The following is a 26539-nucleotide window of genomic DNA, read 5'->3' on the forward strand; positions in this document are numbered from 1 at the left end:
TTTTTTTTTCCTCTGGAAACTTGTATTAGCAATGCAATAGGTGTTAATTAATCATTGAAATGTCTATTCAGTTCACTGTGTAGAACATCCACAACTCACCAGTGGAGAGGGGATGTACCTTGCTAGTTCCCTTATCAGAATCCTGTCCTGATGAAAAGAAGATGAGCGCAGGGGCAGAGAGAGGACTAAGAGAACTGTCCTTCAAAAAGGTGTTTGTCATGCAGCATGAAGCTCAAGTGGATGGTTAGCAATAGTTAATTTGCCATACACTGTGGTTTTGATCTGATGCAGAGCTGGATCTGTACTTCCTGTTGTACAATGGTTGTGAAGTAGTGGTGTGTGGTGTTCAGCCACAGCTGAATCTCCAGCAAATACTGGAAAGCGTATTCTAGAGTGATAGGGGATTTTGTGTTAGAACAGGGAATAACACCGTGGAAGCTACTTCTCTCTCCCCTGCTCCCAGCTTTTGATGCTGAAAAGCCACAGGCTTTAGGAGGCAGGTAGAAGATAATTGTAAATAATCTCTCCATCTCCCCTTCTCTGTGTCATCCCACAGCAATCTACATTAGTGATACATTCTTTTTCTACCTGTTTATTATACTCAGACTCTTGAAGGAAATTGAACTAGCAGTTGAATTTGAAAAACAACAACAACAAAAAGTTAGGTAGAATGCAAAAATTCATGTTGTACTCCCCATGACCATGTATCAGAGGTCATTGGAGGGCTTGCCTTTTTTTTTTTTTTAAACGAGTAATGTTCACAGCACAGTTCTTATTCAAGTGTATGTACATGTGGCTTGCTCAAATGGTTAAAATTGGTGGTGGGGTTTGCCAAAGCACAGAAAGTGTGATCCATAATTCACTTCTGCATTTTTACTAGCAATTAAAATCATCAGTGGAAGCTGTTTTACAGAGAAATCCTGGGTATGTTTGTCCTTGTGTTTCACTGTGCTCAGAGCAGACAGCTAGGGCAGCGCTGCCTATACCTGTGCCCACCTACACTCTGTCTATGTCTGTTCTCATAGCTGGTGCAGGTGGACAGCTCTGAGGAACTGGCCCAAGCAAGCAAAGCTACTTGCTTGGCGTAGCACAGGAAGTCTGGCGGAGCCAGGAATAGAGCTTCAATCTGCCGTTTTCCAGGCTCTTGCTCCTAGCCGCAGACCCATCCCACCTCTTCCCTTCATTCGACTGACGTCCCGGCAGACAGCCGCCTCCTGCGTGCAGGGCCAGCTGCTTCTGCAGCACTGTCTGACCTCCATACTCCAGATGTTTGAAGTTCCATTTCCCCCATACTTATGTGAACTTCAGCAAAGTGTTTCTGGCATTTCACCAATGCAACGGGGAGGAGGGAGGACTGTTGTCTTAACTGTTTTCTTTCCATAATGATGGCCTGTGTGGAGCTGCTAAAAATCTATTCCTCCGTAGGACTTAAACTCCATTTGCCTTCAGTTGCCATCTGCCAGTCTTCCTTCCCACATCCCTCTCCCTGTTCCCAAAGATACTCCTGCAGACCTCCCCTCCTTATGCTCTGTGTTGACATCATCTTCCTTTCAGTTGAGGAAGGTGGGGGGCAGGGGGCGAGGGTGTGACGAGATGCCCTTGTATCTCTCCATAGATGCTTCTCATTTATAGAGCCTAATTCTGCGAGATGGCATTTCACAAGTGAGACTTAAGGATTTCCTTCAGCTGCCCCATTTTATGTTCTCAGCATCTTGCATGAAGTAGCCATTAGAGAACAATGTGAGAAGCTGCTTTCCTTCTGTCCTGTCTGAAGGATGAACAGGTGTCCTCTATAGCAGTCCTCCCATTTCCAGTTGGCACCAAGAAAGAAAACTCAGGCAGGAATTCAAGTCTGCCCCTTGGATGAGTAGGCTGGTTTCTTTGCTCTGATTCTTGTCCTAGAATATCATGAACCAGCTCCCAGCCCTTCTGGTCTGTCCTTGCCCCGTGTCCCCTTTGTCCATGTCCCCTTTCTGCTCAGTTTCTGCAGCAGAATGTGTGACTAGATTTGCCAATAGGGTACTCTGAAAAGCATCTGTATAAATAATCCTTTAGCTGAACAGACCTCTTTTCCCTCTCCTTTTCAGTGCTGTTGTATCGGTGTATGTGCCACTTCACAGATTGTGTTTTGGAAATGGGGGTCTGTGAGTTCAATTCTCAGTGAATTCTGGTCTTCCTTTTGAAAGAAAGGCTTCCAGTTTCCTAACAGCAAGAGGCTAAAGGTGAGGCTATTTGTCTGTGGCCAGTAAGCTTTAAGCCTGTTTCTCTAGCTCTTGTTTCCAGCTTCTTGATTTTAATGAGGCTTATCAAAGCCCCCACTCTTCTCTCCCCCCCCCCCCTTTTTTTAAGATATATGAGTATTTTAACACTTGCAAGCACATGTTGCATTGGTCAGGAATCAATTTTTTGTTAAGTATGCCTTGCGTGGAAATTGGTACATCTTAAGAAACATAATTCTGGAGCAGGACATACTATGGACTATGTGCATTATTGTTTTACATTCTGTGCCTCTGATTTCTAAAACCTTATAGCAAGCAAGCTGTCCTAAATGGGATGCCTATGGTATACTTCCCTCCCTGATACCCTGCCTCCCAACTGTCCTGATATTCCAGGAAAAATACTTATGTAAAGGTTTAAAATATCTTCAAACCTTTGCTGAAATCTGATCTGCTTTATGCTGATGGCAATTGCTAGGAGAATCTGAGAAAATCTGCTAGTGTATATAAAGAAAAAGATTTAAATTCTTAAGTCAAAGGCTAGCTCCATAGGATTAAACTGGTATATAATCTGCATTCAGACATAATTGAAGAAATCCAGTGATAAACTGTCAAAATAAGAAACACAACCATCACTTTTCAACACCACCCCCCCAACATTGGATGATAGTAGTAAAATGCATTGTTAGTGTGTTTTTATATATGTATTAAAAATATATATTGTTTATGTATGTAAATATATTAAAAATGTGTGCATTTGTATATGTGATACCTCTGGAAATAGGACTTGGTATTTCTTTCATTATTTTTCCTTTGTTCTGTCTGGTGTCTTTCCCCCTCTGATGATGCGAACATTTTATATAGACTGTGCAAGTTGCTGTGTATGTGTTGATGGCCTTAGTTCATTGTGTTAATCTGTAAAAGCTCTTGATTGTGAACCCTCTCTGCAGGAGAAGGAAGGTAGTGTATCAGATTACATGAGACATGGCTTATCTGGCTCCTCTAGCCTTTCACCTTAAGAGGCCTGGATTTACCAGGACTTCAGGAGATGAAGCTTTCTGGAGAACCTGTCCTGCTATTGTTACTTCTCTGTGTGCTGAAGGGGATGTGTGTGAAACTTCTATCTATAAACCTACAAGAAAACATTGCTGGATTTGCAGCTCTGGAAATACAACTCTTAAATCTATTTCAGTTGCCTCCTACATTGCCAGCACCATGTACAAAGCAAACACACAAGGTGAAACTTAGATGTCTAAATGCTTCAGAGGTGACAGGAGACCTGTCTTTCATGGTGCAGCTTCAGAAGGCAGGATATTCTGAGGATTCTCAGGTGATATTAGACACTGGTGTTGAGGCAACTGAATTTTAGCCTTAGGGAAAATTGGATTGAAGGATTGTATATGTGAAATAATAAAGCCTTGAAATCCTTACATTCTTAAAAGAATTTGGGGAACTGAAAAAAAGCACCTCTTTATTTTTTCTCCTCTAGTAACTCTTGTTTGTTTCTAGCACTGGCTTTCTTCTGTGGATTGACTGACAAGTTGACAGTACTTTAATAGACTTGATTCTGGTGACTGTCCAAGAGGCTGTTGAAGGTGTCTTGAATTCATCTTGGCAGGGGTGGGGGGGATGGTAAGGAGGATGTTTCCCCTTTTTACTGTGAAAGTGAAAGATAACCAGTGTAAAGCTTCTAGTATGGTACCTTCAGATGAAGATTTGTTCAAAGCAAACTGGGGACTTGAATTTCACACAACTGATGACTAACTGGGCATGATAAAAGGTTGCATCAGTCTTATACCTTAAAGATAGGATTGGCCCCACCAGTCACTGATAACAGGGCAGTGCTTCTGTCAAAGTTTTTCAGGTTTTTTTATATGCTTCTCAGATGTTGGTTAACTTCACCAGATGTCTGTGCTGAAGCACTGGGAATAGGCAGATGCCCACCAAACTGCCTGGTTTGGTCTATAACTGAGTTGGTGCAGATGTGGCTGGGGTATTCAAACTATTTCTAGTCAATGGAATTGATAGTTGTAATTCTCAATGCCAGTAGAGCCTCATACCTTGGAGAAGATCCCCATGGGATAAATGAGTGTGTGCATAATGATAAACAAGGGCGAGCAGTGCCAGTTGCACTGGTGCTCTGCTCTCTGCATCTCCAGTGAGGCCAGGCTTGCTTAGCACTTGGACTCTCCTGGGCAAGAGATGGAAATAAATTATTTTATTTCTGTAGGTAAATTCTCAAGTTTCTTGAACACTGTCTTGATGGGGATCATACAATATATAAGCAATAGTAATCAAGTCAAATACTTGTTACTTGCACTTTCATCAAGAGTTGATGAAAGACATAATTTTTAACATTGTGTGGATATTTGATTGTACATGATGTCTTAAAAACCCCAAACTACTCACTTATGCTTTTTCATGCCTGATGTGCCTTGAACCCATAATTGACCTTTGCAGTAAAGTATTTATCTTGCAGTAGAGATATGTTCACATTTCCCTGTGTTGAATATACTAAACTTTCTTTTGAATTTCCTTCACAAAATAACAGCATAAAATGGTGCTCTCCCTGAACAAGTTAGCTGTCTGGCTGAGCTCATTAAAGCTGGGGCTTTTATTGTCCTTTTTGTAGGTCACACTGACTTCCTTGCAGGTAGCCTGTACAGTGTGTGTTGTCCAGGATCTCTTCAGTGCCATTATTTAATTAACTATAACACATTTATTTAAAAAGTCTTATTAAACATGCTTTCTTTATGGAAGTAGCAGTGGGATATGTCTGTATTTCTGGAACAGAACAGGTTAATGTTCTTAGTCTCATCAGATTTTTTTCATTTCAGGGAAGCTTGTTGTGTAAACTATATAGCAAGACAATGAAATCTGCAGTTTTGGAGAATGACAATGAGGGCTAATATTAAAGCTGGGTCTAGGAACAAATCGCAAAGAGTGAGGTTTGGGGTTTTTTTTTCTTTATTAAGGGATGGTGAAAGCACCTTAGTGTTACGTTTCCTTTGGTTAACACTACGATTTATGGTTTGGGTGTTTGAGCTTGTAGTACTTAATAGAAAATGTGTATTTACTAGAAAATGTTTGTTGGTGTTTGTTAAATGCTTGTAACATTTTTACTGCTATGAGCAACTAAATCTGAAGCTGTGGCTCATATTTACAAGTAGTAGAACAGATCTTACTTTTCATATTCAAAGATAAATAAATAAGCTTGGAATCCAGACAGTTGTCTTGGAGGTCGAGGAAGGAAACTAAACTCCTTTCTCTGCGCTACTCACTGTCCTGTGTATTGCAGTTTTATTTACTAGGTTCAGTCTGAAACCTGTGTCTTTGCCCAGTATTTTGTGTAACATCAGGCACAGTTTCTGCTGAAAGGAGATACCATATTTGACAGATTGCTGACTTGACTTGATACGTCAAATCTAGTGTTCCAATTGGCTTGTCTTTGACTAGAAATCGTACTTTTTTTTTTTCTTATGCCATTCTTTTCTCTTATAGTGCCAGCAATACCCTTTGTTTAAGGGAATTTCACTGCTCTCAGATAAAAATGAATGAAATACTGTTCTCTCCATTAACTTGCCTTTCAATAATGCTGGCTTTAGCATAGAATCATCTCAGGTTGGAAGGGACCCATAAGGATCATTGAGTCCAATTCCCTGCTTCTCACAGGACTACCTAAAACTAAACCATATGACTAAGAGCGTCATCCAGACATTCCTTGAACTCTGACAGGCTTGGTGCCATGACCACTTCCCTGGGGAGCCTGTGCCAGTGACACCCCACCCTTTCAGTGAAGAACCTTTTCCTAATGTCCAATCTGAACTTGCCCTGATGCAACTTCATTCCATTTCCTTGTGTCCTATCACTGGTCACCAGAGAGAGGAGATCAGTGCCTCCCCCACCGCTGTCCTGCTTGAGGAAGTTGTAGACTGATGAGGTCACCCCTCAGCCTTGTCTTCTCCACGCTGAACGAACCAAGTGACCTCGGCCGCTCCTCGTAAGTCTTGCCCTCGAGACCTTTCACCTCCTCTGGACACACTCTCTAATAGTTTCATGTCCTTCTTGCATTGAGGCGCCCAAAACTGCACTCAGTACTTGAGGTGTGGAACAGATTGCTTCTGGGAAGTACAGCACCAGCTTTGTGCAGAACAGGTTACCAAGACTCAGTAAGTGTGATGACACCAAGTATGCTAGGAAGATGGGGGTGGGAAGTGGTAACAGGTCACGCTGCGTGCATGGCTAATGTCTTATGTCTGTGGTTTTGCTTGTATAAAGTAATTCTGATCTATTCTGCTAATATTTAGATATGTGTAACGCTGATTACCCTGTAACCAGGGCTTATTTGAAATAAAGTGTTAGTAAGAGACTTAACCCTATATTGAACCACAAACTGAAAAAGCGAAACAACGTCAAAATTACAGAAGGCGGTTGCTAATAACAAGCTGTTTGGCCTTCCTTTTCTCCTTGCTTTGTCTAAAGTAGCAGCTTGAGGAAGCCTGTGGAGTTTGAGCCTACGTTGCTTCTTGTCTGAGTGAGCCTAGGGACAAATTGAAAAGTTTCTGACTTGCAGCTCTGTGCAACACAGGACATTTGTTTGAAGGACGTTCATGATGTGAAAACAAAAGTTCTTAAAACCATTGCATGAAATGGCCTGAAAAACTGTCAGTAAAAGTGGTGGTGTAACTTTGGGGTTTTTTTTGTTAATGTGTTTTGAGTGTTAGATTTTTAAATCAAGGAAATGCCCTTGAAATGACTTCTCACTCATCTTCAAATTAATGAGTGAAAGTGTGTGTGGTGTTTTGATTTTTTTGGGGGGCATTTTGGTGGTTTGTTTTTTTTTTTTATTTTTTTAATTTGTAGCTTCCCACACTGTATCTTAGACTCTCTTTTGGGAGTTTCTGTTTGTCTACTGTTTTTACCTGATAGCCACCATTTTCACTGTTCAGGACTAGGCAGCTGTTCTTCTCTCCCTTAACCATTACTCCACTCTTCCTAAAAGCCTGGCAGCTTTTTCCAGCTTGCTGGTAAGATAGCTGTGCAGCACCACACCGTGCTTCTCCTGTCCCCTCTGCCAGGTGTGTGTGTGTGTGTGCTGTTATAGCTTCATTCTGGAGGAACTGGGGAGGAGCAGAGTAGGAAACCTGAAGTGGAGTTTTCCTGCACAGCACTTCTGGAGTATCAGTTAATTTAATACAAATCTAAAGGGTATTTGCTTGGCATAAATCTGTGGTATTAGTGTAGTGAGTTGTCTTGTCCATCAGGACAGCCTGAAGTTGGTGATGCCTGGTTAGTTGAGTTGATTTGATAGAGATTTGTGGCCCCCCTCCACCTCTCCTTTTACCAGTTGTGTGTGCATTTAGTGAGAAAAGCAGTGGCTGTGTGAGTATCTGGTTCATAAATTTGAGTTGCAGTGGGTCAGGATTAAAAAGATTGTCAAGGCTTGAAGTTGTTTTTCTTTTTCCTTTTTTTTCCTTTTTTTAATATCCCTATATATGTGGGCTTTATTAAAATATTTAGATATCCTCAAATTAGCTTGGCCAAATGTACTGCAATCTCTATTTCTTGTAAAGTGTTTGTCCTGGGATTGCACACTGTAGCATATGGGTAGAGCGTTATCTACAGCACAGAAAAAGAGAAAAGAACAGCTAATTGCTGTATCATTGCTGTGTTGCACTTGGCCTTGGGGCTACATCTGAGGAAGCAAACAGTTAAACTTTAACTCTACATCCTGTTGATCAACTTTTTTTTCACATAGTTTGAAGCAGACAGATAGTGGAGGCAGGTGGTAATCATTAACAGTTACTTCAACATCCAAGATGAACTTTGCTTCTGGGATTAGCTGGCATGGTCCCTAGCACCCAGTTATAATGGCAAAGGGGTTTGTTTGATGGTTTACTTTAAATTTGCTTCCCAAAGGAAACATTTTGTGCTTTTGGAGGGGCTATCTTCTCCCTCTTCCCTAAATCAGTACAATGCTGGATGACTTCTTTGCTGTATTATGTTGTCTAGGAGTGAGAATCCCATCCCTATTCACCAAATTTTAAATTATGCTACATATTTATGTTTCAGCGTAGGCCAAGCATACTTAAAGTTGGTCTGACTTTTTGCTAGCCCTTATTAACCCAAGCCAGTTTGCTCCTCTCCATCTTTGATGTTTAAAAGTAAGTTTTGTGCATGAAATCACAAACTAACTACTGTTTAGCTGTCTTGTTACCACATCAGAGCAGACACTTACTCATAGCTACAGGTGCCAAGTGTGGCCAGAGCTTTGAGAATGGTCTAGTTTGGTTGTTACCTGGTATATGTGGCTTGTCAATCTTGGGAATGAAGTGTTGTCTGGCTGGATAGCTATGCTATCTTGCTAAAAATTGCTTGTATTTGGTGTTTTTCCTCTTTGGGAAGTGAAAAACATTGCCTATGACTAAATAAACTTCCACATTAACATCAAGCAAATAGATATAAATAAAAATACAAAAATGAACAACTGTTATGTGCTTTGTTTTGCATAATAATCACATAACAATAACATGCAGTGTTTATAGATCTAGAAAAAAATAATTTCTTGAAGAAGCAAGATGCTGTCTAGTAGCTGATGGGCAGCATATTGCTCCTGGCAAAGCATATGCTGGGAGCTTTTGCTTTGCACAGGGGCAAAATACCACCTTGCTTTTCCAGTGTACCAGATATAGTAAAAGTTGCACTCTCATTTGGTTTGAACAGCAAATTAGTGTCTTGCACAGGCATACCTGCATGCTGTTGAAGATTTACATATGTGCCCTAAGTTGCTGGCCCTCCACTGGGATACAGAGAATCTTCTCTTTGCTTGGTTTACATTACTGAAATCTGTGGAAAGACTTCACAAATTGCTGCTCTGTATTTAATTTTGGATAAGCTGTCTGATATAATTAATATATGCTCTTTTCTGAGGGTTTTTCCCTTAACAAGAATTGGTTGCAAGATAACTTAAGTCATTTTCCAAAGCATGTATAGTACAGCATCTGTTCCTGGAATTCTTATCCTCTGCTCTAGTAACTTATGGAATTTTCATTGTTCATTGCTGGGAGGAAAAGTCAGTCTTCATGGACTACCTGCTAGGAGAAGATACATCTTTTTGTACTGTGAAGGGCTTTGTTTTGTTTTGTTTCTTTTTTGCTTTTGACATCAATGTTAAGAGAGCTCTTAGTGTAAAGATGCTTTTTTGTCTGTCCACTAAACAAAAAATGAATTTATTAGTAACAACAGATTCTGTTCATGAGAATGAATTAGAAGCATGGATTTATTTCAAGGGGCGTAGTAGTGTTTTAAAATACCCTCTTTTAAAACGTTGTAGTATGTCCCTTAAATTGCCATTCTCCTCAGCCTCCTATATTGCTACGTTGTTTAGGTGACTCTGAAGTTTTTTATCACCTATACAGTGCTCATGTATTACAAAATACAAAGAGTTGCATATTATTAAAGAGTTCTGTAAGATAGTTTCAGACCTGGTATTATCATTGAACAAAAGGGTTCAGGTTGTACAAAGGAATTAGAAGAGACGTGATCTAAAAACATGTAGCACAGCACTCAGATAATGTTTCTTGATCTCACTGAAAGCAAACTAAAAGGCAGAACCAACGTGTATATTTTAGTCTCTAAAAGGAGAAGAACAAATAATAGCTGCAGTTGAAGAAATATGGGTAGTCTTGTTCTTAAGTCTTTGCTTTGTTGTCTGTGAAATTGCCTGGCAGAGCAAATACAGGTGCAATGGCTGATACCTGATACTGACGTAGTGGTAAATGCTTGATGTACAGGATTGTCTCATTTGAAAAGGTGCTTTTTATTCCTGAGTTTGGGATTTTTCAGACCATGAGCATTTGGAACAATAAAGCTTGCTCCAAAGCTTTATTGGGATATTTAATTAACTTATTCCAAATAAGCTAATGGAGACATACACATTTAATGTCTTGCATTGCTCTGGAAAATCACAACTCTTATTTCTATTGAGATTTCTTGTGCTTCCAAAGTAAAAGAACCTTTTGTGATGTTACAAGTTGCTGGTTTTTTAGCTTTAAGCTGTGAAAACAAGCTTGCTTGGTATCACTGCTTTTAGATGCTTCTCCACTTGCGTTCCCACTTGTAATCTGCAATGCCATGTATCAAAGCTGTTAAGGAGGATTTTATTTCTTTCTGTGCTTAGGAGAATTTAAGATGGTTTGAGCTTGTGTTCCAGTTAATGAAAAATCAGTTCAATTGAAGACATTTCGTAGTGAACTCTGAACACTGAGTGCTGGCCTTCCTAGAAATAGTCATTTCCTGGATGCTTACCTTGCTCTTTTCATCTTGTCTCGTGTAGAAGTAGAGTGAAATATAAACTAATTTTGTGCGTCATCTTTGACTCTGCTTCACTAAACAAAGCCTTGCACATCACAATATCCATTTTTAGATTAGGCCATTTCTAGAAACATACCCAAACAAGTACTGACAGACAAGGATTTTTCTTTCTTTCTGAACCTTGACTCTCTGTTTCTATGAGTCTTTCCAGGAGAAATTGATGCTTACAGACTGAGAATTACTTTTCTTAGTGGAAAAAGTGGTGGCTTGATAGGTTTTGTTCAAAGTCACTCAGAATGGTGTTTTTGTTAGATACCATCTCCTGCAATGAGATCCTGAGGTTCTAGTAGGTACTTAAATGAGTAAATTCAATCCCTGAATCTTGAAATAGGCTTCCTAGAGGTGGGACTTCTGTGGTATCTGATGCTTGATTTGAACTTGTTCTCCTTCAGCTAGGGTTTAAGTGGTGGTTATATTGTGTGTAGAAGCATGTGTCTGTTATGTGAAGCTTAGTTTGATCCTTCACGGACTACTGGACTGACCTTTCTTTGTCTCTTTAGGTATTTCCTAATAAAATGATGGAGCTCAGCATATTTTATATTCCTTTACTTGCATCTTTAAGGCTCTGTTTTATTCTTTTAGTAAAGCTTCTATAAACAGTATGACTGAAACTAGCCTCAGTGCTGAAATCGTTCCTTTTCTATGCAGGCTCTTACTCTTGATATGCACTGATGGCTTTGCTGAAAGAAATTACTGCACAGACTTCCCAAGCTAAGTCCCCCTCTGGGGCTGCAGGCAAATTGCTTAGCTTGTCTGTCCTGGTTTCCCAGCTGTGAAGTTGGAGTAATTTATTACTAGTGTCAGTTATAAGAATGTTGAGGGTTAATCTGCAAGGACTGTATCTGCATAGTGTCTTTAGAGTGTCAAAGCCATAATGTATAGTTGTAATTTTATTATTAATATTGGTTATTTCATTAAAGTGTAATTTTCAAACAATGTTCATGTAGATTAAACTCATTTCGTCAATAAACTGGCATCATTCCAGCAGCATTATCTTGGTTCAGACTCTTTGTCTAATAGTGAAGCCTAAACATGTAGATAGCTCTGTAAAGAAAACAGCAAATGCCTAAAGAAACCCATACTTTCTTGTTTTTAATCTAGACTGTGGACATCCATAAAGAAAAGGTCGCTCGCAGAGAGATAGGCATTTTGACGACCAATAAGAACACATCGAGAACTCACAAAATTATAGCACCAGCGAACATGGAACGTCCTGTAAGGTATATTCGAAAACCTATAGACTACACGGTGCTGGATGATGTTGGCCATGGCGTAAAGGTAAGAATACCTGGATACCTGAGGACTCTTAACACAGACCAGGAGATAGGGTTGGGGCAGAATGTTACTGACATTAAAATGTTTAGTTCATTTATGGTAGTAAGGATTATGGGTTTGATGTGCTCTTGCGTACAAACATTTCAATAACAAAATGGATTGTTTTGCAGTGAGGGTTTTTTGAGCAATGTTTGCCATAACCTTGTGACTGTCAGTGGTAGTCATAGTGTCTGGAAATAATGGTTCATGGTCTTAGGCTAATGACTTGTCAAAAAAGCCATGACTGACTTTTAAAATTATCACTCCTTCCTCCTCTGATTAAATTGTCTCCGCCATTCCCTTTGTTTCTTTTGTTATTGAGAAAAGTGAAGTCATCTGTTATGGGGAAACTGGCTGGTGGGGTGGGGTTTTTTGTTGGGGTTTTTTAGAGGGTGGTCAGGAGAAAGGGGGTCAGCTAGCTGGCATTTAAATCTCGGTGGCATTTGATGTCTTACCCCCATTTGTGCTTTTGGACAGTCTCATTCTCCTTTTTTCTAAATAAAAGCCTTCATAAATTAATGTCTACCTCCCTCGAAATGGTGATAGTTGAAGTTAATTAATGCAACGCCCTTTGTTCCCTGGACATCTTTTTATAAAAAAAAGCTTTGTATATCCCTTGAGCAGACCTTCCAGGTATATTCAGTTCACAACAATCTTCCCTTGAATGGCATTAAAAAGCTTTTATTCAATACCTGTGTATCCTCTAAAGCTTGATGTGCTCTGGTCAGTCAGTTGTGCAGCTAGATAAGCCCATCATGTGCCCTTTGAATTGCTGAGCTCTTGAGGAACAGATCTTTCAGAATTACTCAACACAAAAGAGTGCCAAGGTACCTCCTGCTTCATAGTAACCCTCCAAATGCCCAGAGGAGTCTAATTCCAACACAAGTTAGAAAGCAGCTCTATACCATGACAGCTTTGGACTACCTGATTTTTTGTTTTGTTTGTAGCTAAACCTGTACTAAACCTGTAACTCTTAGGGTTGTTTTACACTAATAATTTAAGCCAGACTGGATGAAGCACAATCCTATGTAGAAGCCTGAAAGACATGCCCTGAATTTCTGTAAAATAGAAACACTGGCGTCAGAGAAATAGATAATTTTTCAGTACAGTCTCTGCATTTTCAGAGAGAGCTCTGTGAATAGAGAATACAGGAATCCACAAATTCAATGTCAGGATATTGGTTTCTGCATTTAAGTGCTCCAGGGATCAAGTGCTGTAGAAGACTTTTAAAAAGTAGAATAATTACTATTAGTCTCTGAAGTTGATTCTTTGCTGAGCTACTTGTATTGTGCAGGCTCAAAACAGGTTGCTTGATCCATAAACGCTGAAGTTGTTAAGGTGTAGCAGTTGCGTTTTCCAATATGACTATTTGCTTTTAGGAGTACTGGTGTCTTTATTTTTATTAATGTGATTCTGTTTGTTTAGGGGGTGGAAATGAGGTCCTGTTTACCTATTTCTAGGCAGCTCTTATGGAACATTTTTAGTAAACAATTTTTTTAACTGTTAGTGGTTTAACTCTATATTAAAAATTTGGTCTGCTCAGAGGTAAAATAGCTTCCAGTAATAACCAAATTTTCAATTCATTACAAGTCAGTTACAAATTATATCTTGCTATTGTTTCTTTGAGTGATTTGCCTAAGTCTGTTTTACGACTGTGGAAGACATGAAACACTTAGTAGAAAAATAATGTTGGTATTTTCTACATAGACGTGTTACGCAAATGAAATAAGCTGCCAGCCAGGCCTTGGCTATATAGTTCAAGATGGCTGTCATGCATTTGACACTTTCATCAGTGTTGACTGGTGACTGGACACATGGTTGAGAAGAGTGGGCTGAGGTAATGAATGGCATAATTAAACGTTTTAGCCATCATATTACTTGGGTTTCAAGAGTGTGACACACTTCATAGTTCTGAAGGAAGTAGCTTGCTTTGTCTGCAAACCTAGACGTAGCTAGCTAGCACTGTTACAAGAAAATCAAACCAAAACAACTTAAACTAGATCAGGTCATGTTGGAAGTCAGCACAAATAACGGATGATGCTGAGAATCTGAGTTGCCTCTTGGACATAGAAATTTGGGGGAAACATACAATAAATTGCATTACAAACTTTTTCTTGTCCAGAGTGGTCTTAGAAGATGCTTCAGACTCTGTTAAGTCTTATATTCTTGACCAAAGTTTTCACCCCAAGTTGAACAGCAACATGTCTGATAAGACCTTAGAAACCATCTTCTTCTAGAGGAAAAGAAGTTTGAGTTCTGCCTAGAGCAATTGTCCATATGACTAACATGCAAGTCCTTGAATGTATTCTGCTGTGGCAGCTGTCAGTAAAATACAGCACAACACATACTTTGACATTTAAGTATTAAATAAAAATTATGCAACACTTTGAAGTCTGTAGGTGACAATTTGTTGCTGTTAATGGGACTCTCTGTTGTGTTCCGGTGCAGGATTTGATAAAAAAACAAAGGAAAAATACAAGGAAGAGAAATTAAAGATGCAGGCTAGATTATAGCCCGTTTCTGCTTTTATTTATTTAATGAAATACTAATCCTAGGAAAAATGTCATTAAAATATGCAGTATATTTTAATCCTGAGTTGTTTTGTATAAGAAGTGTAAATAAAAATACCGTCTCTCAGAATTTAAAAAAAAAAAGGTGGGTAATCCTCAGAGTAAATACTGTTGTCTTCTGCACATCTGCTATCTGAGCAAATGCAGAAACACCTCCTATGCATACCTACAGCTCATTTTCTTTGTGTGTGTGTCTGATGCTTCTTATGGCTGTGTAGAGGGGATGCAAAAGCAGATGCCTATGCTTGGGGCATGGAAAAGGGCTCTACATTCCCCCCTCTCATGCATGCGTGCAGCAATTTTTGTGGGGGGAGGTGATGAGGATGAGGGTGGCAGTGATGGTAAGCAGCTGCTCTCTATAGCAGGTTTCCTCCCTGATGGGAAACACCTCCTTGGAAGGCAGTGCTGTTTCCCCCTCAAGCAACTTATTGGTAGAAAAGCTTCTGTAGAGCATCCTAGGATCACAGTGGTGCTCTCTCCTTTGGCCTGAAAGCTCTATGGCAGCCCCAAGCTGCCCCAGCTGCTCCCCTCCCTACCCATTCCCTTTGCAGGGACAGATACAGGTGAAGTCTCCAAAAGGAGTAAAGGGGTTGTTTGTTTGTTTTTAACATACGTGCCTGTGAAGCCAAGGCTAGCATCAGTCAAAATCAGGAGGGCTTTTAAAGTTGGTTTGCTAGTGAGAAGGCTTTCCCTTGCAACACAAATATTATGTGTAGATGACTCCAAGAAACACACAGGCAAGCATTTTTGCCAGTCTGTTAAGTAGTTGCTCAGCTGTCATCCTCTGGGGGTAGGGGAATGTAGCTGAAGTCATTCTTGGTAAATAAGAGTAACTGTCATCATGTGAGAGCCTACTCTCCTGTGTAGAGCTTGGTTTAAAATTATTAGGCAGAGGCTACTTTAACATTTCCTTCCTTCTCTTCCCCTTCTTTTGTGAAAGGGGGGGGGGGGGGGGGAAAGTAGTGTGCCAGCAAATAAATAGGTCAAATACAATTACTCATACAGAAAATCCTCAGTTTAAGAGGGGGGAGAAGGAGGAGGAAGCTTGGAAGCTGCCTTAAAAGCCCTGAAGTTGGCCTTTGAATTTGTTATAATCTTTTTTCAAATAGGAGGCAGGTGGAATTGCAGCAATTTTTAAAATGGCAGCTAAGTAGGAAATTGAAGTAATGCCTTATGGTAAAGGCAGATAAAATGTTGAATACATGCTAAATTGAAATGCCTAATAGCTGTAATTGAATCAAGTTGTTTTATGGCACTAATAGTTCTTCAAAACCAAACTTGAATTGTATATGAAGATTAATCACTTTTCAGATTTGTTTTAAGAAAAAATTCAAAATTTCATCACCATAAACCACTTGCATTTCAGTGCATTAAAACTGTAAGAAACTTTCTAGCCCAGGAAGTCAAACAGAAATTAAGCATTCAGAAATCTTTCTCAAGCAAATGGAAGTTGGAAGGACTCCCTTGAAGTAGGGATTGGGTCAAAACTTACCAAATACTAAGCTTAGAGAAGGGAGTCTTGCTCTCACCCTTGTTACACTTCTCAGCCCGCGCTACTCCCCTGCAGTCCTCATGCTTACATCTGTGTTGGTGCAAAACAAAAATGCAGATGAGGTGCTGATATGAGGGTGGGGGGCTACCTAATCATGCCTGCTTCCCCTTTAGGATACGACCTTCTATATGTTAGCCACTTGAGTATTAACTTTTAAATAATTCACTGTAATAAAACCAAAGTGAGACAGGGATCCTGAACCTGAGCTTCTGCTGCCTTTGTCCCTGTATTAGCCTCTATCAGACACTCATGCTTCAAAGGATGTCATGTTGCCAATTTCATGAATGTCACATCATCCCTCTGGGGTCATGCCCAAACAGTTAAATATTGCTGTAGGGTAAAGAATGCTCCTCTGGGGGAAAAAGTAACTCTTCCTGTTGCCAACTCTAATGACTCCATTGTGTTGACACTGTGTGCTTTTCATAGGGCACTTGCTACTGGAAATTCAGAAGTGTGCCTAGTGTCATCTGCTACAATGTAGGTTTCAAGCCTTTCTGCTTGCAAAGAAAGCTCAAAACTATGAGATCTCTTTATCTTCTAACTTTGAAAAGAATTTTTTTTTTAACGTCAACCTTATTTTATTGTAGCTAGATTCAAAGTTACGAACTCAATTCAAAAAGCTGGAAGTATTTAAAGGAGGAATCTAGGTATCTTTGAACAAGACCACTGAGTGCTGCGGGAACGATATTAAATTTGTCTATCATCCACAAGCAGGTTTTTGTATTTTTATAGCAGTTTAATATGTAAAAACATTTTAAGGTCAAATGTGACTTGAAAATTTTTGCCTGATCAGTTTGAAACAAAAAAAAAAAGAAATAAGGAGAGAGAAGCAATATTGAAAAGCTACATCTGGTTACTGTTAACAGAAGGCTATGTAATTACTAGGTTGCAAATAATACTGGGAGAGGTTATAGTTAAAAGATAGAGGAAAAATTTCACCGAAGAGAGACTTACCTACTCGTGTTCAATTTTGAAAGAAAGATTGATTTGGAACCAAAATTTTCTCAAAATAATATGCCTTACAATAGACTATAAGGAAATAAAGAACAAAAAAAGGCTTCTGACCCATTCTGATAAGGAAATTGAGACACAGGAATGATTTCTTTAAAACTGCACAGAACTAATGGCAGAAGAGTGTTACCCTGAGTGTCTGACACCCACGTACAGTCTGCTTTCTGAAAAACATTTTTAATTACATATTCTCCCTAAGTCCATGTCTTGATATCTTGTAAGGAAACCATGTTCTAGACTTGGTGCTTTACCGTATCCTTTCCTCAGGCATCCCATACCATCATGTACAAGTACCCTTCCAGCTGCTTTTCTTGTTCTGACTATGTCATCTTGTGGTGCTCCAAAACTGCTCCACTGATGAGACAGGAGGCAATCTTGTGCAAAAATCTATGAGGATGCTTATGGGGCAATTGGATTGCCTAGCTGCAGATACGTAATAGTACTATGGCCAACTGCCTTTCTGTAGAGATGTCTCAGGTAATTCTCCCTTGACTAATAAAGGAAATACCTTTTTCAAGTAAAAGGGGAGGTTGACTGAAGAGTCATCATGAGCAATCATGGGTTTTTTTCTGTTGTGGCTGATGACTGTGATTACTGGTCAAAGGTAACGGATATAAGGCCGGTTATCGCTTTTACAGAGTGTACATATTAAAGTTCTGAGTTTGCCAGACACGTACAATTAATGCAGATTAGACTGGTGCAGTTTTTAAGCCTTTGTTTCCATTGATCAGCATTTATATTAGATGGTCTTTAACGATGGCTTTCAGTGATCCTAGGTATGGCAGGATCTAGAGTGAAATTGACTCTTTAAATTCAGGAGTTGGTGAAATGGTGAGCAATATACAGCAGGGGAAGTACAACCAACCTGCATAGAGATTTGAAGTTTCTGCAGTCTGAAATTGGAGAGTTCATAGCTGAAATGTGCAGGAGAAACTTGCTGGATGTCAGTGTGATAAGGATTTTGCTCGTGTGTGCAAGTGGCCTTTTGTATTTCTGTGCTTATGGATACTTTTGCTCACATAAATGAGTTGTGTGCAAAGTCCCTAGCCCTAGTTTTCCAAACACAGTTTGTAACTCAAATAATAGCTTTCTGGTTCCCTGAATCATGACTAATGTTCACCCATGACTTGTTACTTGGCATGGAAACTATTAAAAAGTTAGATGGCTGTGGCCTGAGGCCAGCCAGCAGAGTCACTCAAATGTCTGGACAACCTTTGGCTACCAGTAGGTACTTCTGATTTGCCACACACCCTACTCTTTCATGCCGTTCTTGGTCTTGTCCCTTTGGCCTCAGTTACAGAAACCTGGAGTACTGCCTTTGTCAGCAGGTATTTTTGTACTGTTTAGACTACCAGAACTGAGCATGCTGGAATTGCTGAAATACTTGCCTTAAGCAAGTAAGCCTCTTACTTGGTACGTACAGTTAATGCTTGACTGTCCCAAAACATTGCTTGTCCTGTCCAAACCCACAGCTGAAATTCTCAGTCCAGGTGCTCTGAATTCCTGGCAGAATCAGTTGCAGAAACAGCCTCACTTTTGCCTTTGATAAATGCCTTGCATGGCTGTCACAAACACCTGTTTTGCCCATTGCCTTAATTGTATTATTCATTTCCAGCCCACTGCTGGCTCTCAGTCCTTGGCCAACCTGCTCTCCCACACTGTCAAAACCCTGTGGATGTGCCACTGCCCTAGCTGCGATCTTTTGGAAATGTAGCGAGGTTGACTCCTATTTCTTGAACCTGAGACTGTGGTTTCTTTCTCTTAATTTTGTGACAACCCTTAAAACTTTATCCAGGACTGCCACATGCTTGGCAGGTTTTCCCTGGAAAGGCAAAATTGTTCTGCTTGCTTTTTTAAAACATCTCTGCTACGATTCTTGCAAGAAACCCCAACCAGTACTGCTGCTTACCATGCTATCTAGTTTCTGGGAACATCCTGATCTGTCTGGTTCTCTGCCTTGGCATCACAAGCATCCCCAGGAAGCCTACACACTGTGTTTTTGTTCTGATGTGTACGTCATCCAGGATGCTGGTATCTGGCTGAAAACTGTCTCCTGTGTGTACAGTAATACAGCTAGCGGGAGAAGGGAGTTGTGCTCCTTACAGCTTTTGCAGGAGTTCTCAGTGCTGCTCTTCATTTGACTAAGCTTTTTTCCTTTTGCACCTCCTGTCTCTTATTTTTTAGATCCCTCTCAGAACAGTCTCTTCCCTCTTCAAGCTGTGAACCTTATGCATGCTGCTGCTTCTCTTTCCCATGCCCTGCATTTCCTTCCTTCCGGACTCTGACCTTCTCGGTATTGATCAGGCAGTTGGTGATGGTCATGTTCTGCAAGCTGGCTGGCTGGCCTACAGGCATTTGTAGAGAGATGCTTGAACCTATGTTAAACATGTATCTGCTTTTCCTTTTGGCTTTCTGCTGTCTTTTTTCCTGTTTTTCTTAAAATCATAATCAGTCTAGACCCTGCTGCCTAAACTGTTCCCAGTTCCAAGCAATTTTTTTAGTTGCTTAGAAAGCACTACATTTGGTTCTCAGACCAAGAAATGCAGCAAGGTTGACCTCATAAGCTCAGCCAATAAATACAACAAAATGTCTCCTCCTAATTAATTAGCTTATTAAACATGATTAAATAGCTATATGGTTCATCTCGCTTAGATTCATTTGCTTTCCTTCGTTTCTTCTGTCTTTTGGATCAGGAGTTCTATGATTCTATGATTCCTCTCCCATAAGAACCCCTGTTCCTTTTGTGTTTGTTCCTTCTGTGTTTTCCTGCCCATATGACTGTTGTTTATATAGACAGCAACAGAGAGAACATGTACAGAGCTTTTTACTCACAGAAGGCAGTATGACAACAGCTACTAATTCTTCTGCACAATAAAGAAATGTGTGTGTCTGCCTGTATATTGTTTAACTGGTAGCAAAAGAAATGAAGGTCATCTGATGTAGTGGTAGAGGTAGGAATAAAGGTCAAGAGCTGTTGGACTTCAGATATATATTTAGTATGTTAAACAGTACTTAGCATTAGAAAGGTTTGAAATAAGATGAAGATTCCTGAATCATTGCTAGATGTTGATATTCATATTGTCACTGCAGTGGAGGCAGAATATAACAGTGATTAAGGAGGAGGTGGAAAGACTCACCATAAGTGCTGAGTGACACTGCATAAGGGAAGGAAAGAGAGGAAGCTTTTTGGTTTTATATTTTTAAGGTAGGCTAATTTAGTAGTAGAGACTGGGTAAGAAACCCTGCCACCCTTCCTTTTAAGCCTTTAAAAGGTTTCTGTGGCTACTGGGGAGGGATGGGACCAAGAGTTTCACTTTTTCGTCTCTCTCAGCAAATTCCTTGTATTATGCCATTGCCCTTGGTAACTGGTGAAGTAAGGGGAAGGTTCACATATTCCTGTGAGAGGGGAAAGCAAATTTCATTGCTAAAAGCCTGTTTTAAAAATATAATACTTGGGAGACTACCCTGGCATCCTGGAAACTATCCGTGAAATAAGTGTGTGGGGACAGAAGTGGTTTAAATGCCTTAATTCTGTCACTCTGCTGATGAACCTCTGCCCAGACTGGGAGTGAATAGGTTGACCGTCAAATTTACTTACCACAGCTAAACTTTTTCATTTGAATTTTGGAGCAGGTTTTGTGTTTATGTTCTTGTAATATGAATAACTTAAGGGCAGTGACTTTCAACCTGTTTTGATTTGTAAACCCCAGCTGTTGTTCAGTGGTTTTGCAGAGCCTGTCAGAAATCTCAAGTGCACATTGCTATATAGCATGTTTTAACTATTTTTTCTGAGTGCATGGATGCCTTTAAACTGGTCTATGTTTCTTGGAGGAGGAGAAGGTGCAAACCACAGTTTGAAAGGCTGTGCATTAGGAGGCTTGCTCTGGAAGTGACAGTTTATTTCCAAACAACCTCAAAAAAACCATTGGGATTATTTTATGTTTCGGGGTTTTGTGTTTTGCTTGTTTTTTTTTTTTTTGTTGGGTTTTGTTTGTTTGGTTTTTTGTTTTGTTTTGTTTTTAAATCGGTGAAACTAATCCTTTTCCCCATTCAAAAACATAAGTCCTCCTCCCTGAATAAAATTAGAGAACTCAACCTGAATTTATTTAAAACTTTATATTAATTTTCCTTATGAGGCTAAGTTTTCATATTTTTTTTTTCCTCTGCAATCATGAAGGCTGTAAAAATGATATAGAGGAGTCATACATATAATGACTTGATTCTAAGAGCTAAAAATTCAGAATAATAATCACTACAGCACTGCCAACACAGTTTTGAGCAGCCAGTGCTATGCTGGCTTGAATCAGATTTCAATCAATAAACCAGAGGTGAAAGGTGCTGCTGCTCATCCTGTTTGAGAACTCCCTTTTCTTTATTTACCATTCAATGCAGCAGCTAGGATTTCTTCAAAATACATGAAGGTTAAGTGTCAAAACAACAGGCAAGTCTATTCTGCGCTGTATAGCTGAAACTGTGGCTTTGTGAATGAATTCTTAAGTGCACGTTGCCATTGAAATAGCATTGATTTGAGTTTGGACTTGAATGGTCAGAAAAGGGCTTTTCAACCCTTTACTGCCCATGAGGAGCCTGGCAAACAAATCTGGCAAAGCTTAGCTAAACTTAGTTTTGACACAAGTGTTTTTCCTGTGGTCACTACTCGGACACAGAACTTGCAATGACTGAGCCAGTAAAATCTCTGTTAGTGTACTGGGATGTAGCTAATTATCAGTAGACACAAATGATTTTTTTTTTTAAATGTGATTATCTGTAGTTTAACCTGTCCTATCAGTTGTGATGGATCTGCCATTAATTTCTACCTTTTTCCCCCCTTTTTTGCCAACGTTAAGTGGCTAAAAGCCAAGGTAAGAAGTGTTATTTCTCCTTTGACCCACAGTGCCTCATGTGACTGATAGTAGAGGCTGCAGAGCCATTAAAACTGAAAACTAGCGCGCTCTTATGCTCTACTCTGCTTTCCATAGGATATTTAGATTAAACATGCTATACTTGATTTTTTTTTTTTTCATTTACAGCATTTAGCGTGTGTCAATATATCTGCGATACATTGACATCTGCATTTATACATAGATACTTTAATTTCTCTAACACATGTAGTGCTTTGCTCTGAATTCGGTAGATGCCTTGATTCCCTTCACTTACATTTTTGCAGGAGACTTCCCAGACAACCTGAATGACTCTGCTAGTCAAATAGCAGGGGCAAATTGAGAAATTCTGGGCCTGTGCTGACTGTATTGTACTGTCAGTGTTAAAGTTTGATTTAAATTATTAACACCCAAATGGAGATGAACACAAATGTGGCTTCCCTTTAAAGAAAAGAGGATATAAGAGATTTGTGCATGAACCTGTCAATTGCCTACCTTTCTGTTGTCTGTTGTTAATTAATAGCAAAAATAACATTAAGCTTGTATTTAGGCTCTTTGTATTTACTGGTGTCTGTCTTGCGTGTAGCTGAAAACTTGCTGTTTGACAGCTGTCTGGGAATTCTCACTTCATATTCTTACACTTAAAAAAAAAAAAAGCTGTCAATAATAGAGCTGCTCTGTTATAAAAATAAAATCATGTTTTCCCTTATTTCAGCATGGAAATAACCAGCCTGCAAGAACTGGCACCTTGTCAAGAACAAATCCGCCTACACAAAAACCACCAAGTCCTCCCATGTCAGGCCGGGGAACTCTAGGGTAAGAATGAAGGCTGCTTGGTCCTGCCTGTGTAATAGAATGTTTTAATTGTGCTGGTGTTGGTGTTTCTTAAATACGTGGATAGATGGCAACTCTGATTGCCTTTAGCAAAAAACACGATTACCTTTTCTGTATAAACCCTTTCAGCTGCATTGACTCTTATTTTCATTATGACCTTTGGAAAGAATGTTTTTTCATGGGAGAAGGATTTATTATAGATACGGATAAAGGAGGAGGCTGTTGTTATTCCTGATTTGGGGGGAGAAATCTGTAGTAACACACAAAAAAAGTTTTTAACTTCAGTGGGAGAAAAGCTTCATTGTTAAAGTTTTTGTCTACTCATTTCTCAGTATTGTAAGAGGTATGAAGTGGCTGTTAGTGTCATATTTGTTGCATTGTCTAAGGAAAATTCATGGTATTGTGAACACGTTGGCAACATTGGTTCTCGCAGGCTTGTGCATTTTTATTTTTATGCTTAAATGAGGAAGGATTTTGCTATTCCCAAGCCCCACTGTGACCAGAATTCCCTGCTGTAGCATGTATTTTGCTGCTGTGGACCTGTGGGGAGTGAAATCTGCTTATCTTGGTGTTCCAGCAAGTAGTTGTTGCTAGAGACCAAAACACGAGAAGGTCAGATCACATGCCATAGAATTTTGTCTGTCCAACTGTGCAACATCTTCCAAAAGGCGTCCTAAACAAGACCTTCTACCTATTTGTCACTTTCTGTCTTTCCTTTATGCTGTGGGGGACTGAGGCACTGTAATGCTGGCTGGTTGTGTTGGCTTCAGGTATGTTGTCTGGAAGAGATGGGGAGCTGGAAAAATGAGGACTAATGAGATGGAATAGGATGGGGATCAGGAGCAATGGTCAAGGAAAATCAGAAGCAGCAACTCCTTTTGTCAAGACTTAGTGATTTTTAATCCTGATTGAATGCTTTGCTGCTTCAGGATGGCAGTGTTTGTTGTGTATTCTGCAGAGGAATTACCCTAGGGGTTTCCTCAGCATGTTTTATAAGAATTCCCATTGCTCAAGGGCATGCAATCAGTATTCCAATTGTCTCTCTTATCCCAGCTGAGAAAGAGTTGTTTATCAGCCCTGGGAAGCTGGATAGCGCTTTCATGTCCTATTGGACGTTTGCTAGTGAAACAGCAGTGTTGATGTACTGGTGAGCTGCCTCTCTCTAATGCTCCCCCCTGAACAAGCCAGAGCTGTTTGGTTGCCTTAGCTGATGCCTGATAAGGATTAATCAGCTGAATGTCATTTCCAGATGAGCTTGACAAGAGGCAGCAGTTGGCTGAGGGGGAGGAATAATGTGGGTTCGTAATAGAGATTTCTATCTGCCCTTCTTGTTCAGGAAGTACAGCTCTTGTCTTGAGCAGCCGTGTTCTGCCAGAGCATGAAATATCATAGGCATGACTGTTTCCCTAATACATGCAGAAAAAATTGCTAGAAACCACAAAGATACTACTCTTCTCCCTTTGATCCAGAAAACAGAGATAAGCGTGTAAAATCAGAATGGGCTTGGTGTGTAACATGGGCCTTTAAGTACGTGCTGCCTATTGTGCAGCTTGTCCCTCCAAGGCAGGACTATCTAAAGGAACATGGTGGGGAGGGAGTCCTGCACAGAAATGACGTGGGCTGAAAACGGGAAGGGACTGCAGGAAGAAGGGGTCTCTTCACTGGACCAGGGACAAACTGTGGAAAACCTTGGATGCTCAGGTTGGAAGTACCACAGGAGAACGAGTGAATTGCTGAAGCTGGATGGAGGGACGAGTTGCAGTTGTGCCTTGAGGGTCCTGGGGCAGAGCAAGGCCTTGTACTCCCTGCAGTTCTTCCTGGTGGCAACGGGCATCAGCATCACACCAAAGCACTGGGCAACAGTGAGGTGGGCAGCGCTGGACAGTGTCAGGAGAGAATGTTTTCCTCCTCTGCGTAAGGCTGACGGAAAAGCGAAGGGAAGGGTTGGACTTGAGGGGTCAAAAGAAATTGTTTTTGACTTCTCTGGTACTTAGCAGTTTGAGTTTTTCAGTGAAGCTGAGAACAAAGGAGAAACTGAAGCATGGCTGAACCTGAGGATGTAGTGGGGGTTTGCTTTTTGCAGTATTTTTAAATTGTACAGGTGAAATAAGTAGTACTACAGAGCCGAGTAGTAGTTCCTGTTGCCAGTGCATTCCAAGGTGGAATACTTTAAAACACTAGTTTTCAAGGTTATTTCTGCTGGAGGCACATTTAAAATCTTCCCTGTTTATCACTTTATTTGGTGGTATTTAGAGCTCTATCTCTTACAGCTGGAGTACAAAGTTTCTTTATTTTTCCCACGACTGATCTCTTTTGGCAGACCTATAGGTGGTGGCAGTCTGCGTATTAAAATCATCTGGAGTTCTTTATATAGACAAACTAATTTACAAACACCATAGTGCATGCAAACAATTACGGTATTTCCACTTTTCTCTTTGAGAGATTTTAATAATAAAATGTTATAGTTAAAATTTAGTACTGTTGCGTTCCATATTGTAAAAAGGAATTCAGTAAGTTTCTTAAAATACCAGGAAGCCATATAACTTACCAACTCGGTGATAACCGGTAATTGAACAAATGATTAAACTACTGGCATTTAGTATTTTTGTTTTTGCTTAGCTGGTGCATTGCCAAATTCCATGTCTTGCAAGGGATCTCTTAGTTACTGGTGAGAACTGAAAAGCTCTGCAATTCGTACAATAAATGCACTGTTCTTAAGGCAGTAATGGGTCTGGTAAATAGATCTCAAAAGATCTGTGTTATATTTCTGACTTTGATGCAGTCTGCTAGGTGACCTTGGAAGTCTCTGGGCTTCATTTTCTTGGGCTGCAAAATGGAGACAATGAAGCTTATCTGTGAGGCACTTCAAGATCTGCTTAAGTGATATGAGATTGCTTGATTACTGTGTGAAACAACTACTAGGAAGAGCACTGGTGATTGCAAATGTAACTTGTTCTGTGAATCTTTCAGCCTTACTCCTGTCTTAATGAGTTGAATACATTTAGCCAAGAATACTTTTGGAAGGCATTTGGAGGGGAGGGGAAGGGGAAGGGGGAAAGAGGAAATTGTTACAGTGGAAGAGTTTGTCAGGTGCTGTATACTGAAAGGTAACCCCAGAATATTATGCAGATGTAACTATTGTATGTTATGTAGTTCAAAGAATATATTTTGGATGGTAAATTTAGTTTAGGCTTTTTTAAGCAGTTTATGTGCTGTAGGCCAACTTGTATGGCTCTATCTACGTAAGGCACTTTAGAGAGTTGAATGCAACCTGTCTACACTGCCTGGTGGAGTTAGTTTAATATACTGTGCTGTGGGTCACTGTGCAGCGATCTCTCATGAAAGCTTAAGAAAACAAATGGCTTCATTACTTCATTCATTTATCCTTTTGGTCTTCTGATCTTTTATCTTTCTGTCTTCAAATCTTTTACTCCTTGACCAGACGAAATACTCCTTACAAAACCCTGGAGCCAGTCAAACCACCAACAGTCCCTAATGATTACATGACCAGTCCTGCCAGATTGGGCAGTCAGCACAGTCCAGGAAGGACAGCTTCGTTGAACCAGAGACCAAGAACACACAGGTAGAGCATTTTCTCGCTGTAACACTTTCCTGCCTGGGATGCTTACTAAAGTTACAGAAAAGCTTTGAAGCTTTGTGCCTGTTGGCTTTTTGTTGGACGCAAGAGGTAAGTTATTCTACCACTCTGCATTAACAGAACTTCACTGTATTGTTGACTTCTCTAACACACAGAAGTGTCATCATACTCTATAGAAGCCTCATTGTATC

General features: G+C 40.0%; 1 protein-coding gene across 12 annotated transcripts in view; it reads left to right on the forward strand.

The window, feature by feature from the left end:
- ABI1 (abl interactor 1) overlaps nt 1-26539 on the forward strand; it is an 86348-nt gene that overhangs the window by 44526 nt on the left and 15283 nt on the right. For 8 of the 12 annotated variants that reach the window (XM_075047246.1, XM_075047192.1, XM_075047175.1 and 5 more), the window contains exons 3-6: nt 11691-11867; nt 21884-21898; nt 22632-22732; nt 26193-26333. In XM_075047246.1, coding sequence (XP_074903347.1) covers nt 11691-11867; nt 21884-21898; nt 22632-22732; nt 26193-26333 — 434 coding nt within the window. The remainder of the gene's footprint in view (nt 1-11690; nt 11868-21883; nt 21899-22631; nt 22733-26192; nt 26334-26539) is intronic. The other 4 variants (XM_075047181.1, XM_075047202.1, XM_075047219.1 and 1 more) reach the window with 1 other exon arrangement.

This window comes from Buteo buteo, chromosome 2, assembly GCF_964188355.1.
Source record: "Buteo buteo chromosome 2, bButBut1.hap1.1, whole genome shotgun sequence".
NCBI classification, from domain to species: Eukaryota; Metazoa; Chordata; class Aves; order Accipitriformes; family Accipitridae; genus Buteo; species Buteo buteo.